The 16,721-nt window shown below is 50.3% G+C and overlaps 1 protein-coding gene across 14 annotated transcripts in view; it reads right to left on the bottom strand.

The window, feature by feature from the left end:
- Positions 1-1,061: 1,061 nt before the first annotated feature.
- Positions 1,062-16,721, bottom strand: part of GATA3 (GATA binding protein 3) — a 30,336-nt gene continuing 14,676 nt past the window's right edge. For 6 of the 14 annotated variants that reach the window (XM_021064071.2, XM_084978957.1, XM_021064072.2 and 3 more), the window contains 3 exons: positions 12,331-12,476; positions 7,820-7,945; positions 1,062-3,212 (listed from right to left, as the gene is read on the bottom strand). In XM_021064071.2, coding sequence (XP_020919730.1) covers positions 2,928-3,212; positions 7,820-7,945; positions 12,331-12,476 — 557 coding nt within the window. In that variant the 3' untranslated portion in view covers positions 1,062-2,927. 14 annotated transcript variants of the gene reach the window in all.

Below are 16,721 nucleotides of genomic sequence, written 5' to 3' on the forward strand. Positions count from 1 at the left end.
GCTCTGGGGCTCCTGTCCAAACACACACCTTCTGTCTGCCTGGCGACCAACCTGGGGCCCCCACCACATCATTCTTTTCAAAGGGACGTCACCTCCAAAAGTCACAAGACTGAGACTGTGGAGCCTTGGACAGAGTTTCTCTATTTCCTAATCTGCTTAAGAAAAAAAAAAAAAAAAAAGTAGTTTTAAAGGGACTTCAACCTAGATACGAATAGGGATTTGTTGACTCAGTAAAAGCGCCTTCATTCACAATGTTTAGGTCGTGAACTTTCCATAAATAGCAAAACTGTCCAATAACTAGGTGGCTGCTTCTTTCTTTTCTATTATGTTGGCTTGTTTAATGTTTTCAAGAAATAGTCCAAATGTACATATATTTCCCATGGGAGTTAAAGGCAACTATTTCAAAAGCGAGGCAGAGCAGATTGAAAGCTCACTGGGGGGCCATTTCCTCCAAAACAGGGGAGCAGCATTTTAGACCTACCATCTTGTTCTATTTGTGTAGAGGAAACCCCATCTCATGTTGCTGTTCTGGGGTATTTTTTTTTTAAGTGAAGAAAAGACAAACAAGAAGGACCAAACTAGCACAGCCAGGAAAACCTATGATAAGCTTCTCGAGAAGAAATAGGCTCATGGTTATATATTATTTTTAAATCGTTTGCATCACCTTCTAGAAACATCTGAGCATGTTAAGTCCACGTACAGAATGATAAAACGACATTCGTCTGGAGAAGGAGTAGGAGCAAAGATGCCACGATGGCCAGAGCACCGAACACAAAAGGCAGCTGGAGCCCTGAGTTCGGGACGTTTCTGCGTGTGCCCCCCACCCCCACCCTGCCCTTCTCCCACCCCGAGAATGTCAAGAATGTGAACTCCCTGTTCTTAAGGTGAAAGGGCATTAACTCGAATCTGTTTGTGGGGGGGGGCGGAAAGTGGCAAAGCCCGAAACACTGCGACTGCACAGGGACACCTCCCAAGCTGAAGACAGCCCGCGCCCACGACCCTGGGTACCTCACGAGTAACTGGGAACCACGTCCGAATTAGGAGCCAGTCACATCTCCATGTGCATCTCAGTAATTCTCTACTTCTTTATTTCAACATTGAGCTTTAGGTTTGAAATAGGTGCTAAGAAGAGGCGATTAACAGAGATTTTTTTTTTTTTTCAAATGTGTGCCAGCGTTACACATTCTGTCAACAGAGTCAAAGGAAACTATACAGCATAAGTTACAAAACGATTATTTCATGTTGCGCAAACATTCCAAGAAAGCCTTCGCTGTGGTGGTATTCCATTCGACAGAAGATCAGCAAAAGAGGCAGCCCAGCCCCCTTCCATCTCACACAGAACCAGGAGGAAGCCCTCAGCCGCAGGATCTCCCCGAGAAATCCTCCTGTTTCTCCTCGAGGGGACCCCAGGAGGAGGGCGCGGGGCTCACGGGGGGGGGGGGCGCAAAGCGGTTACAGCCGCCCCCGGATCCCAGCATCCCGGCATCCCTTCCTCCGGGCTGCATCGCGCTCCAAAGATGCCCAGTTTCCCAAACAAAGCCCCGTCGACTACTCGGGGTTTGCACTACGTCCTAGTGGGTCACAGAACCCGCTTGGGCTTCGTTAGTTTTCTTTCCACTCCTCGTGCATCAATTAGCTGGAGCTCCCAGATTCTAGAAGAGCTTGGCCGCCGCTCTTGATAACGATGCGACGTGGTTGTTTGTGAACTATTTTCACTTTATGACTTCTTTTTCTATTATTACGCCAACAGACGGCGGGAAAGGCAGCGATCACTAGCACGGAACACAACAGGTGCTAACATTCAGCCAGGCTGCTCCCAGGCCCGGGGCTGTGGGGCCTGGGCCGCTGACATGCACGCGGGGAGCACACACGACGCTGCTACCCTCGTAGCAGAGGCTGCGGGAAGGGGGGATGGCGTCAAAGGACAGGTGCCATGGTACCCTTAGAAGCTATTTAATAAATATCATCGGAAAACAAAATGGAAAAATCAGCCTTCTGGAGCACAACCAGCTTAGGTCGAGTCAATGTCATCTAGTTTATTCAACCAAAAAACTGAGAGAGAAGGAAAAAGAGTCAAACAAAAACCAAAAAAAAAAAAAAAAAAAAAAAAGCAGTTCTTAACACTAGCAGTAAATAAATTTGTACAACAATTCAGTCTGTATAATAGGATGAAATAAATCTACATCTTTTCTTATTTTGGTGCTTTGAATTATACATACAAACAACAATTACAAGGACTTGTTCACAGAGCAGGGGGACCTGGGAAAGTCCACTGGGTCCCTCTGTGACAACCTGGGGATGCTCACGCCTCACCCCGAGGGACCCAATTTCCTACGCAGAGGCCCCCGCAGCTGGGAACGAATGATTTGCCTACGACTTTTTTCTTTTTTCTTTTTTTCTTTTTTTCCTTTTTTTTTTCCCCCGTCTTAATGCATCAAACAACTGTGACCAGCAAAAGGAAGCAAATCTGGCAGTTTGTCCGTTTGGATCTCAGACTGGATTCTTCTTCATGTCCACCCTCGAGTTTCCCCACCGTCCTTAAAACTCTCGGCATCCTTCATGCCTTTCTGACAGCTACCCGGATGCAGTAAAGTCTTCTTCTTCCAATGTGCAGTCCTTCTTACAATATAAGTTATATGCAAAGTTCCGCGATTATTTTTTTTTTTTTCACAGCACTAGAGAGACCCTGTTCCTTAGGGAAGATGAGTCTGAATGGCTTATTCACAAATGGGGTCCAAATTCAGGGATGCAGGACACAGACACCGCACGGGCTCCTCCGTCCAAGTGGCAACGTCGCTTCGCTTTCTGCCTTCAAAAGCCTATATCCATGGGGTTTCAGCTTCGTGATAACTGCTCCTGCGAAAATGCACGTAGAAGGGGCTGGAGGGAAATCTGGCGGCAGATCGTTTGAGCTTCGAGCTGGGACTCTAGCCCATGGCGGTGACCATACTGGAAGGGTGGTGGGGTCCGAAGGAGAGGCTGGACGGCGGGTGCATGGGCGTGGGCGTGGTCAGCATGTGGCTGGAGTGGCTGAAGGGGGAGATGTGGCTGAGAGAGGACATGTGTCTGGAGAGGGCGGCGGGGTTGAACGAGCTGCTCTTGGGGAAGTCCTCCAGCGTGTCGTGCACCTTTTTGCACTTTTTGGATTTGCTAGACATTTTTCGGTTTCTGGTCTGGATGCCTTCCTTCTTCATGGTCAGGGGTCTGTTAATCTAAACAAAGATCAATTTTTTTTTTTTTTTTACTTTTTTTTTTTTTGGCTGCCTCGGAAATGTCTGCCGGCTTTCACACCCCGGCCCGGGCTCCCCTGGCTGCCCCAGATCAGGGATCTGCTTTCAGGGGGGCCCCTTCCTCCCCTCTTTCTGCCCTCCCTCCCTGAGACCCAGAGTCCTGCTGGCGAGGGCTGCGGTGGGGTGCTGACTGTCAGCCTCTATCAGTTTCAGAAAGCCAGGGACCACGTAAGGTGTTCCAGGAAGGGGGGGTTCCTTCTGCTTCCTCCACACCAGTCGTTTAGGGGGAAAGTTCTTCTCTGGGAACGTCCCATCCCCAAGGACCATACTCTAAAGACCCGCCGAAGAGGGTCGTATTTCTCTGGTAACTAGAATATAACCACTTGTCTTCTTCCATTAGAATTACCTTAGACGATGTCATGAAAACAGAGGCAATGGGAGGAATTTTCAAGGGGGGGGAGAAATATCTCATCTGCTGGTTGGAAATCTGTGTTAGGACCTAGAAAGCACTGCCAGGCAATGGCTCTTAAGTGTTTCAGTCCACCTGCCTCGAGAAGCCAGGGCTGCCTGCCTCTGCAATGTAATTTTTGGTTGCCTCTCTTTTACTGGTCTTTTCAAAACAGGAGATGCTGTAAAATCTTCCCCTGAAATCTGTATGTTCTGGGGTCGTATTTTAAACACTCTGCATCTTTCTAAAAGATAATCTCTTGCTCATGTCATGTCAGTGATGGAAAGCTGGCATTTCTGATCCTGGTGGAATCTATGTATCTCTATGCACAAATGCAAGACGGGAGCACTCTGTCTAGCACAAGAGAGACTGCAAAATAAGTGTTGCATGAATAAATGTATAGACTAATGGAAAAACAGAAAGTTTCCATTTCTACCTGGTCCTGACTATCCACCCCCATCTAGACAACCAGCGAAACAACCAAGCCACAGGACTGAATATCCACTCCGGAGGGGCAAAGTGCTGTGCCAGCCTGAAAGCATTCTCCTCCTCAACAGACGCAGACACAGAGAACAGCCTCCTGGTGGCCCGGGGGGAGGGGGAAGGAGTGGGATGGGCGGCGAGTTTGGGGTTCGTAGATGCACACTACTCCATGGAGAATGGATGCGCTTTGGGGTCCTGCTGTCTCCAGTCTTGGGAGAGACCACGATGGAAGACACTCTAAGAAAGGAAATGTCTATATGACTGGGTCCCTTTGCTGTACAGCAGAAATGCATGCAACACTGCAAATCAACTATACTCTAATTTTTTAAAAAACTGTCTTCAACACTAAGGAAAAAAAAAAAAAAAAAAGAGGCCCTCTCCTTCTAAAGCCAAAGAGCAGACGTGAACCAGAGTCAATGTGGGACCGGGGTAAAGGCCCACTCTCAAGATCGCGAGGACAGCAAACTGTCCCTCTTCCCGATAAGCCCCCGTGTTTTGTTTTGAATGTACATGGGGTGGGGGGCAGAATCGAGGGCTTGGCAGAGCCACCGAGATCACCGCCCACAAGGAGTCCGATCAGACTGACCGCCATCGAGGCCAGTGGCCCCGCAGAGCAGACCAGCGGCACATCTGGCCGTGTTTGGGGGAAAATGGGCAAAGCGACTCGAGGAGGGGAGGTCAGCGCCTCGGTCAGTCTGACTCCTCGGGGGATAAACAACTTCTTTCTCCAGGGCCTCGAGGGCAGAGAAAGACAAGCTTCCATGGCTCCAGCGTCTGCCGGTTTGCTTCAAGAGCTAGAAGCGGGAGTTAACGAACCCCATTAGGATCCATGAGGATGTGGGTTTGATCCCTGGCCTTGCTCAGTGGGTTAAGGATCCAGCGTTGCCATGAGCTGCGGTGTAGGTGGCAGACACGGCTCGGTTCTCATGTTGCTGTGGCTGTGGCTCCGATTCGACCCCTAACCTGGGAATTTCCATATGCAGCAGGTGCAGCCCTAAAAAGCAGGAAGGAAAAAAAAAAAGCTAGAAACGGAGGTTAAAGGACAAGAGAAGCCAGTGGCCGAGAGGGCTAGGCTGCTGACCATGCTTCCGAGAGCAGCAAAACCCACAGCTTCCTGGGGCTGAGCTGGGAGAGGTCACCTGGGGAAGGGTACAGAACAGCTCCGTGGGGCGGACACCTGCTCTCCCCATGCAGGAAGGCCCCGTGAGTGACGGCAGAGAAGCTCAAAGGTCGTTGCCCCAAGAACATCTCAGGGTGCCTTCCTCAAAGTTATAATCAAGATAAAGATGCAGCCGACAGAGCTGATAGGAATCTACTGTCACATCAAATCTCCCCCAAGATCGTGTCTAGACACCCGCTCTGTACGCTGCTCTCTAGATATACACAGCCAGATATCGAAATATAATATCTAGTTACACTGATAGCCACACAAACCCAGATAACTAGTCCCAACACTGATACTGAGATAGGTAGTTATCTGCACACCTAGATAAGAAGGCAGGAACTAACTTAGGGCACGCACACGCAGGTGTCCTGATGGGCAGAACAGAACACAAGATGAGAATGTTAATAGATTGTTATCTCTTATTGTTAAACACACAATACGTTGCCTCCTCCGGTGAATTCTTACTAAACCAAGGAAGGCAGAAAACCCACTCTCGTGGATGAGTAAGTTTCAATCTCCCAGCCCCCCTGGGGCCCCGCCGTGAAGTCTAATTAAGAGCAGGGTGGGAGGTGAGCAGTGGAGAAGTTTCCCTGACTTTGATTTGATGAGAAAATTCATATTCTTCCACATAGATGTATTTTTTTTTTTTAGATCAGACACAATTGAGATCATATCTCCCCGTAGCTGAGTAGTCAAAGAAATTTATAGCTGGTTCGTTTCTCAGGATTCCTATCCTTCCAGGAAAATGGGAAAGAAATAGGTACACACACACATGCAATCCATGAGGTGAAGCAGATGCTTGGTCTACCTGAAAGTGAGCAGGTGTCTCTCTCCACTGGTCCCCAAGTCCTAAGGCTACCAGACCACCTTGGAGAGCCTTTTGCTATTTGGAAAACCGTCCTGGCCCCTCTACTTTATCAGCCATGTGCCTTGCTTCTGAGTCATAATTTCTTCAAGCCAAACAGAAATCAGAATAGTCTCTGCCCTTTGGGACTCTTTGAGGCTCAAGTGTAATCGGGTGACCTGAAAGTTCTTTGACAGCCATGCATTACAAGCCCCCAAATCATCCTGTAGGCTGGGCCCACCACGGGGTAGCTCATCAACCCGAGGGCCCCAGATCTGCCAGGTTTCAATCACAAATCCACCTCTCTCCACGGCCATGAGCAAGGAAATTCCCCAACGTGAAAACAGGCCTGGGGTTTCCCTGCTGAGAAACGGGTACAGACCACAGTCGGGGGATCTGAGGGAGGAGCTATGGACGGTGGCGGGGACCCTGGTTCCATCGGTGCTGGGGGCCCTCGGGGACTGTGTCGAGAGGGGGTAGCCCCTCGGGAAGGGAGGTGAGTCTTCCAGGGTGGCCAGAATCAATGCATCCATCCCAAGAGGCAAAAAAAAAAAGGACTAGGTTTTGGGAGTCACCTTGGGAAATTCTCCCACGACTCAAAAAATCTGGCCAGAAAAGCTGCCTCCCCAGCGCCCAGGTGTTCCCAGGTAACAGGTGCTGCTGGCCGTGAGCAAAGACCTCTGCCTTTTCCCAGGTCCCCGCCAGAAACTTGGCCACAGCCAGACCCGCCAAGAGACTTTGAGGAGAATCAGACAGAGCCAGAGAAAACATGTGAGAGACACAGAGACAGACAGACAGAGACAGAAAAAGTCTTTCTCTGGGATGAATGTAAACTTCAGGCCTCCTTAGGGTCACGGCCTGTCAGTCAGAGTTGTTGCGGGGGAAACAAATAAATAAACATACGCGGAACACTTTTTAAAGGTGAAGAAGATGTGGCAAAATGGAAGGACCCCAGACTGCAAGATTAAAAAGAGGCCAGAAGCAAAGCCCCATGGCTATTATCATTCTGCTAAGGTGTTCCAGAAGGAGAAAAATGTTCTCCGCCCCCCCACCCACCCCCCGCCAATCAGGATACCCTCCATCGTTTGCTTTGCAGGAGTTCTCCCGCTGAGGACACAGTCAGGAGATGGCATCTTTCAGACATTTCAGCTCGTGTCTTTCACACAGAGAATCCGCTTAAACTTCACAGCACAGGTTAAGCCAAGCCTCTCTCCCCTTCAGTCACTGAACCAGCCCTGAACTCCTGTGGTACGCGTCACAGCCCCATTAACCTTTCTCTTTCACTCTCTGGCTCGCTGTCTTTTTGTCTCTTTGTTTGTTTGTTTGCAAAAAAAAAAAAATTTTTTTAAACAGCAGGACACATCAGAATATGACTGTTGACTTTTTTTGCTTTTCCAGGGCAAAGATTTTTTTTTTTTTTTTTCTCCTTAAAAACCCAAACCAGGCTGCCAGCTGTATTGCTTCCAGGACACACGAAGGGCTGGGCGGTCCTGTTTTAAACCCCTCCATCGCAGCCAGGCTACACAGTCCCAAGTACTTTCGGCCCTGGGTCCACTGCGGGGACCTTTTCTAAGCCCTGATGGGGGGCGATTCCATCGGAGAAGGGGACGGGAAGGGTGCCACTGGGGCGGGTCCGAGGGGACACTTACATTGTGCAGCTTGTAGTAGAGCCCACAGGCATTGCAGACGGGGTCCCCGTTGGCATTTCTTCTCCAGAGAGTCGTCGTTGTGGTTTGACAGTTTGCACAGGACGTACCTGCCCTTCGCGCTGCCGACTGGGGAGTGGGGAGAGAGCAGAGGGTAAAATCAAAACAAATGGTAAGTGGGTTTGCCGAACTACGAACTTAAAAAAAGAAATTATCATTGAAATCAAAACTAGCAAGTGGCCCACATGAAAGTCATAAAGAGCCCCAAAAGCTGCATCAAGAAGTAAAATGCCGCCGATCCACCAGCATAGGAGCGGATCGGACTGCGGTCCGGTGGTCCAAATAGAGCCTGAGGCCCCCAGGGAATAATTCGGGAGGATCAGAAAGCTGGCACCACCGCTCCGACCTAACGACCCCCCGCTTCTCACCGCCCCCCAACAAAATGTGCCAGATGGTTCACTTTTATGGGCAGTGATTTTGACTTGACCAGCCTCGTCCAGGGACCAGGCTCTCGGTGGTTCCCTTCACCAGGCCCGCAGAAGGCCTCTTTCAAGAGCAACTGCCAAGAACATCAATTCTCAAGGACGGGCCTGGCCGTCCCAACAGACTGGCCGCCAAGGAAGAAGGAAGGCAAGCGCGAGCAGCCCTTTCTGGATCCCAGATAAAGGAGGGCTGGAGGAGGGCTGCGGGATGCTAAGAGGGCAAGAGCCGATCGGCACCTGCGGGTGACCCTCGCGGGACGGGCCACATACGAAGCCCCAGCCAGACATCGTAAGCGAGCGAGACCCCAGAAACATCTGCGGCAGATCGGTCCTCAGTGTGCACCCCCCTTGCGCCCAGATGAGGTCACTCATGGTGACAGCCGTCTTTCTCTTCTCCGGAGGGTCTTCGGTTAACAAACCCAACCGAGACGAGCAAGGGACTTTGCAAAACCCACCAGGAACACTGTCTCCTCTCACCTTCTCGAAAGGAGGTGGTGCCCCCTCTCCTGTTCCCAGAGCAGAATGGTTGCCGGTTACATGTCAGCCCCAAGCTGAATTGTCATTATTGGATTGTGTCGCTGCCTACACTTCCTTTAAAAGGAAGATTTCTCTTTCGCTTGTTGACATGCTTAATTGTGCAGGAGACGAGTCCTTATGTGCGTGTGTTGAAGAGGAAAAACCAAAAAACTTAAGCTGGCCAACTTTTGATAGAAAATGAAGCTGGGTCACACGCTCCTTCAGCTCCTCCCTGCCCCCCAACATAGAAAGAAAATTTCAACTGCACAATCATTCCTGTCCCTGGGCTCAAAAATATTATCAAAGGCAAGAGAAGGGGAAAGGATTCGGTGGGTCCTTATCTGTGATCAAGAAAATGCTGGCGTGGTTATGAAAGCGTGGAGCAAAAACTCCAGGGGTCAGGCCGTGCTTTTCCATTAGCATTTTATCCAATAAGAACTTGGGCCAAACACCCAAAGCAGCCAGGTATGGAAAACCCAGTGGCAAGTCTGAATGAACCAGGCCAGTTCCTTTCCTTTCAAAGCTACTACATTGTTCCACGAAGATGTTCCCCCTTCGGACAGGCTTAAGTAGCAGAGCTATGGGGGGTTTGTTTTGTTTGTTTTGTTTTTCTTGTTAAGTCATTCTTTATTTTCTGGGTACCGAGGAACCAAAAATGCAAAACCGCCCTTATCCATCATCACTGAGAAAGTTCTACTTTTGAGTTGTCCATTTGGAAAATATGCACGGCAGCCCAAGAGTGCTGCCTCTCACCCCATATGCCTCTGTCCACCTGCCCTGAAGACCTGTGAGCATTTAAGACTTAACCATTGCCCTTGGGTACCCTGGGAAGAAAATGATCTATAAAATCAGCGCGTAGAAATTTTGACAATCACATTATCGTGGGATTATCGTTATCATCCTGGACTGTTTTTCTCCCTTTAAAAGAAACACTCAGATATTGCAGACTAATAGCTACTCAGGCACCGGACTTCCCAGCCCAGCAAGTGGGGAGGAGTCATACAAACACAGAATGCCAACAGGTAAGGTAAGGGCTCCGAATAACAAGGCCCGTGGTCCGGCCCTCTGCAGTGTATGGACCACACAACGTGAATCCCAGCACGCTTAGACTTCATGGGAATTTATACAGAACCTCTAAGAGCCACACTGGCTGGTTGACCAGCAGAGACAACGTATATTAATAAGGCATGCTAGTCTGGGAGACGCATGAAAATCTTGCAACACTGGGGGAAAAATACCACGGGTTCTCCCTTCTCCTATTTGCTGCGGGAGTTAGATGTGCACCGAGCCGAAGCGCCAGCTACGGGAGGGGCAGGGTGGCCTTTGGCAAATATAGCAGACGATAGAAACAGAGCAAGATGGCAAACGACAGAAACAGAGCTGGGGAGACAGGAAATATAGGCAAGAAGGAAAAGAAAGTTCCATCTAAGGGCTCAAATATCTATCTATCTTTCTATATATATTTATATTTATATATGTATATTTATATATCTATATCTCAATGAGCCTCCAGCGATTCTCTGGAAAAATATAAAACCACCCAAAGAGATGAGTAAGAAAGAAAAAGCAGCTTCACCAATGACAGCCAATGAGCTCTAGAATTAAAAGCAACTATTACTCAGAGTTCCAGAGATTTCTTACGAAAGGTGAATGAAGACCAAATTATAGAAAATGCAAGTCCAGCCCCCCTTTGCCATCTACCCAGACAGAAGAAACCCCAAGAAAATGTCAAACACACTCCCGCTCATCAACCAGACAGCTCTGGGGGTTGAGGCCGAGACTTTACTGTTGGCGTTGTTTTTTTTTTTTTTTCCTTCTTTACTTCTACCTTTAAAAAAAAAAAAAAAAAAAAGAGCAAACCCAGTTTTACTGGTCCCATTGACTTATTTTAAAAAGAAAGTTTTTGTTATTAGTTTTCTTTTCTTTTTTTTTTTCCTTTTCTTTTCTTTCTCCCCCCCCCCTCCCCAGGCCAGGTTTTAAGTGATTCAGAACATTCTTTTGTGGTGTGATCACATTCATTCTGTGCTAACACCTCCAGCCATTTCTTTCTTTTTTTTTTTTAGACACGTCTTGTTCTGATACGTTCAAACATCTTGATGTTTAGGTTGGGGAAGCTGAGTTGTTGTTTATGAGTTATCTCCAGAGCTCAGATATCCGGCAGCTTTTTCCTAGGAAGTTAGCATTGCAGATGAGAGAAAGGAAGAAAAAAAAAAAAAAAACAGGTAGGAAAGAGAAAATTCAGGGGAAGGTTAAGAGCGCTGGAGAAAGGGCCAAAGAGCTCAGAGAGAGTGACGCCGAGAGACCTAGGGTGGCCAAAAATTAAAGTCACATGGCCACTGCCATCCCTAGAAAGATTTTCCTTTCTCTGAAGAGGATGTCAAAGTGTTATGCACAAAATCTCCTGGGGAGGACAAATAATTCTTTTCAAAGGATACAGAGGATTTGGCGGGGGTGGGGTTGGGGGGGGTCCACCATAGAACGTGGTGGCTGCTACCTCCCCCATGAATCTGAGGGGGGGAAACTCCCCACCCAGCCCCCGCCCCCGCCCCCCGCGAATGCCATCACCACAAAAAGCGTTTTGATCTCCTGGCTGGGGTTGCCATAATCATTTGCCCGGCCTGCTTTTATTGGTCCACCCTGGCTATTCAATCTGGTCTGAGCCCCCAAAGACAAGTGTGCAAAGGGCCCTCTCCTGATCCCTTTTTTTCTTTATAAAGGCTTGCCCCGTGCCAGGTTTTCGCAAGTATTCCTAGGGATCAAGAGGTTTAAGAAGAAAAAAAAAAACAAAACAAAACAGGAAAGGAAACGGTCACCCTACCGGCAGGAGTTCAAAGGGAAAATAAGACCAGACGCGAGAAGAGACCAAGACACCGGACACGAATCACAGTTTTCCCTACAGGAGTGGTCGTGGCAATTCCTCAATTCCTCGGGCCAAGAAAGAAGAAAAACTCCACTCAATCCCACGGCTGCGGCTTGGGAAATGCAGTTAATTAGCACCATCCATCTGGAAGCCTTGGCACTCAGGCAGCCCAGAGACTCCCCACTTCCTAGGAGCCACTTCTGCAATTTCGGGGACAAGTTTGGATGGCACCTGAGCCACTCCATCCCCGTACTAAATTTCCCTGTGAAACCGCGATTATCCATGCATCTTAAATCAGTCATCCTGGTCCCTTGAAGGGGTGTTCAAGCAACCCTTCTCTTAGCAAATACATTTAAGATTGGATCAGCCAGAAGTCAGCATCCTTAAAAATGCGATAAGTGACTTAGAACCATGGGGCAGGGGCAGGGGGGGGAATAGAGATAGAGGGGGAGAGAGAGAGATTTTCTGAACATCTAATTTGAAAAAAAAAAAAAGAAAGAAAGAAAGAAAACAAAGGGACAAAACTCTATCCCAAACAAGCTGACACAATTCTGAGCTGTCCTGCCAATTTCCTGCACAAGGTTCTCCTTCCTGAAGAGAGGAAATCAAAGACCCCAAAGGGACAGGGGGCGAGCCGCTTCGCCAGGACAACTCACCAGCCTTCGCTTGGGCTTAATAAGGGGTCGATTCTGTCCGTTCATTTTGTGGTAGAGCCCGCAGGCGTTGCACAGGTAGTGACCGGTACCATCTCGGCGCCACAGTGGGGTGGACGTCGCCCCGCAGTTGACGCACTCCCTGCCTTCTAGAAACAAGATCACACATAAGTCACTTACGGAAGGAAAACACAGACAAGCTGCCGGCAGGATTCGGGGATGAGAGGTCCGGGGGGAGAGGGGGGGCAGTTTTCTCCTTTCTCTCTTTCGGGGAACACTCCCACCTGCACCTCCCATGAAGGGGGCTTCCCATTTGCAAAGAGTTACCGTGTGGCCCTTTCAAGGCCTAACCATCCCCCCCCACCCCGTGAGCGCAGGTATGTACGTGCGCACACACACACACACACACACACACACACCCCCAAGACGTGGCACAAGACTAGGCAGCAGCAGACCCCTGCCCTGGACCTGCCCGCTTCTCGATGCGGAAGAGCCGGCCCAGCCCAAGAGGAAGAAGCATTTCAACCTGAAAGAGCTCCCTGAGACTCTGCTGAGCCCTGGACGGGGTGGCAGAAGCAAAACATTCCAGGCATTTCCCACGGAGGGAAACAAAGATGATCCATTATCACGACTGCGGCTGTCTATACGGATTGATTAAGTAATGACGCTTAGGACGGGGCCAAAGGAAAGATTCATCGATGGCGAGATAGAGAAAGAGATAAATAAAGAGATGAACGGATTCATCAATCGGCCCATTGATTTTAGCAGCGAGGGCTCTAGATTCTTCTGCCAATAAAACCACAAATGCCCCCGGCTGGCAAGTCAGGGACGAGGACCCAGCAGGGCCCACCCATCCCGCCAGCCATCGTCTTTTTCTGGAAAAGGCCAGCGGGTTCTGCAGTTGGCCGGCCACTGAGCCCCCAGGTGGGAGGAGGTGGGGGGAGAGCCCGATCTCGCTGCTGGGGCGCTGACGATGGAGAGGGAGGGCCACACAGGGGGAAGGAGGGCTGGAAGGGGCCCGAGCGAGGAGCAGATCGGGGGACTGGGACAGGGACGGGGACGGCCAGTTTGGGGGGAGGGGAGGCCCTGGGGACAGCTCCTTAAGCGGCAGGCCTGCAGTTGCTCATTTTTCCAAATAAACAAACAAGATAAAATTTAAAAAAGAAAGAAACCTGCCGGGCCAGGTTTTTCACCTTTCACCCCAGGGGGGCCGGAGACCTAGACCCACCCCTGGAGGGGAAAACTCCTGGAGAGAAACACTCAAGATACCATTTTCAGTTCATTTGTACAGAAGGGCAACAAACTCAGGGACCTAGAGAACAGACCTGTGGCTGCCAAGGGGGCCTGGGGTTTTGGGGTTAGTAGATGCAAACTAAGCAATGAGGTCCTGCTGTACAGCACAGAGGACTGCAGCCAACCACTTGTGAGAGGACGTGATAGAAGATAATATGAGAAAAAGAATGTATATATATGTAGGACTGGGCCACTTGGCTGTACAGCAGACGTTGACAGGACACGGTAAATCCACTGTAATGTTAAAAATTAAAAAATAAGAAAAAATGAGGAAAGGTTTACAAAATAAAACAGAAAAAAAAAAAAAGACACCATTCTAGGACGCAGGCGGTTTGCTCAACTTCTGCCAGGAGGAAGAGGAGAACGTTTTCTGGGAGAACCTGCCTGCTCTCGGGGCCCCGTTCCCCCACCGAGGACTCACCAGACGCACCAGCGTCACTGCCAACAGAGAGGGACCCAGGAGGAGGCCCTACCCTGCAGGAGCCAGTGACTTTACTCAAGCTGGTCCCCCCCAAAAAGAGGAGTTGGAAAGGGTCTTTGGCAGGGGGGTTGAGGGGTTTGGTAGGGGAGAAAGATGCACCCCTAAGCATTGTTTTAGGAGATTAATCAGCTAACCCCAAACTCCCATGAAGACCAGGTCTGGGGGGAGAACCCACAGGCCCGAGGTTTGGGCCCTGACTCCCTAGGAAGAGGGCAAGAGGGCAAGGCCAGCCTGGGGCCCAGGACGAGCTCAGGTTGAGGAAACCCCCAGACCCAGCACGGGGGCGGGGGGGGGGGGGGGGGCAGAGGGGAGTCAATCAACACCCCTGAGGCTGTGCTTTGCTCCAGGGACAGGCTCTGGGGGAGGAAAGGACCTCTGGAAGCAAAGGCGGATGCTGGAGACCTGCTGAGTAGTTCTGGTCCACTTTGTTTTCCAAAAAAAAATCTTAAGGAGTTAAGAGATTTTAGCATCTGGCTCCAAATTTCAAAAAGGTCCTTAACCCCAGGGTCTACAGAGAACCTTCCAAGAACCCCTCCAGATCATCTCAAAAAAAAAAAAAAAAAACAGGCCATTGCTAGGCACCCAACAGCTCTTAGCAGGCTCTGGGCTGAATCATATCCAGATACCTTTCCTATGGGGTCAAAAGCCTTCGGGGGATGTAGCCGCTGGAGGTGGGGGAGGCGTGGAGGACGCGGGAAAGGGCACTCGGCCAGGAAGTGCGGCCACAGGCATAGCTGGCAGGCAGGCAGGCCCTGCAAGTCTTGTGCCCCCAGTGGGCTCTGGGTCAGCCTCTTCTGGGGACACTGACACTGGCCTGGCCTGGTGGAGGTGTCAGGCCCACTTCCCATCCTGCCAAGACAGAGCTGCAGGCTTGCAGCCACTTTGTCCCAGACCTTTTTTTTGGGGGGGGGAGGTTCTCGGGTCCCAAGCCCCCTCCAGCCCAGCAGCTCAGCCTGCAGAGCCCCTCCTGGGCACCTGGGCTGGGGCACCTCCCAGCCCGACCTGATTAGTCAGGCAGTGGAGAGATGACAGCTTCCTTTTCAGAGGGACCTTGAAAGCCAGCAAGGGCTGTCTCTTCAGCGAGGCTCTGCACACTAGAGCAATTTTCTGTCTTGATTCACTCCACAAGTTCGCGATTGCCTGGCGTGGCTTTTTCTTCTTATTTTTTTTTTTTTCTTTTTTTTTCTCTCCTTGTTACCTCCAGTCTGTGACTTCAGCAAACAACCAGTTTTCCTAAGGGAGGCCCTGACTGTCTCCCTGCCCTCTTTCTCCTCGCTCACCGCCTGGTGCGAGCTGCTCAGACACCTCGCTCTTAGGTGACAACCACAGAGCTGGGAGGCCTCTTCACATTCAACAGCCATTTTCAAACACCCCTTGGCCCCTGACTGAAGTCCTCCAACTGGGCTGGACGGAGGGGGTAAGGGAGCCTGGGGGAGGTGCAAAGAAAAAAGGTGGTGCCAGATGCCCCCCCCAGGTGTGGGGGGGGAGCTAAGAAATGGCCCTCAGCAAAAAAAAAAAAAAAAAAAGCTTTGTCTCTTGTTTGCAAAGATAGATCCCAGCACCAACAGCCCGGGCGTTAAAAGTTTAGCAGTAGGTGCTCTTCTAAACCACAGTTTCAACCGTTTCTCCAAAATTCGACCACGCTCTTCTCTGGGCTCCTCCTTCAGGCGACTGCCAAGAAGAGGGTAACAGAAGAAAAAAAAAAAAGAAAAAAAGAAAAGAAAAAACCACGAAAACCAAAGAGAATCCCCTTCTCAGGAATTCCCATCACTTCCACCCTCTTTACACCGTCTGGAAACTTCCCCCTACATGCTCCACACTCTCGAAGCTCCCTCGCCGCCCAGGTGTGCAGCTCTTGGGGGGGGGGGGGTGGCTGTGAAAAAGGAATAAAAGGAGGAAGCGACAAGCACATTGAAATCGGCTCCTCTCCTCTCCCCCCCACCAAAAAGGAAAGAGAGAAAGAAAAAAAAGAAGGAAGGAAGGAAGGAGAAAAGAAAAGAATAGAAAAGAGAAGAGGTGTTACAGATGCCCCTGTTCGGGTTTAGGGAGCTGCAGCCCCTGCCCCCAGCGCCCCCCCCCAAATGTTCCAACAAAGACAGGCAAACCCCAAGGCAGAAAGGGTGCAGGACGGAGTGGGAGAGAATTCAGACACGGAAATGAGGTGAGGGCAGAGGACCGGAGGCTTTTGGAAAAGTCACTCTGTCCCCTCCCCCTACGCAAACCACCACACCGGCCTCAGATACCAGGATCTTCCCCCAACTCTTGGCCCTACCAGAAAAGAGAATTTTTTAAAAAAAATCCCATCCCGACCTCAAAAGGCATAGGTTCACTCTTCATGCCGTCAGCCCTCAAGCTTTGCCGGCTCCCTCCCCAGCTTTGGGGCGTGGAGCTGTACCCCGCTTCCCCAGGACCCTGGGCTCCCCAGCAGCAGCAGCAGCAGCAGCAGCAGCTGCGAGGCCACTGTCCTGGCCCTGCCCTCCCTTCCTCTTGCCTTCTCATCGTCGGCTCCACCAGCTAGCCTACCTCCCTCTCCCTCTGCCGACTTTCATGTACTGAACATGCAGGTCTGAGTTTTGCTGTCAGCCTAACCGCATCCGGACTCTATTAAAGTTCCTGGCTC

This window comes from Sus scrofa, chromosome 10 (assembly GCF_054392235.1).
Source record: "Sus scrofa isolate SSC_HxYL_T2T_F1_AM1 chromosome 10, Sscrofa_HxYL_maternal_Yorkshire_Landrace_v2.0, whole genome shotgun sequence".
Classification (NCBI taxonomy): Eukaryota; Metazoa; Chordata; class Mammalia; order Artiodactyla; family Suidae; genus Sus; species Sus scrofa.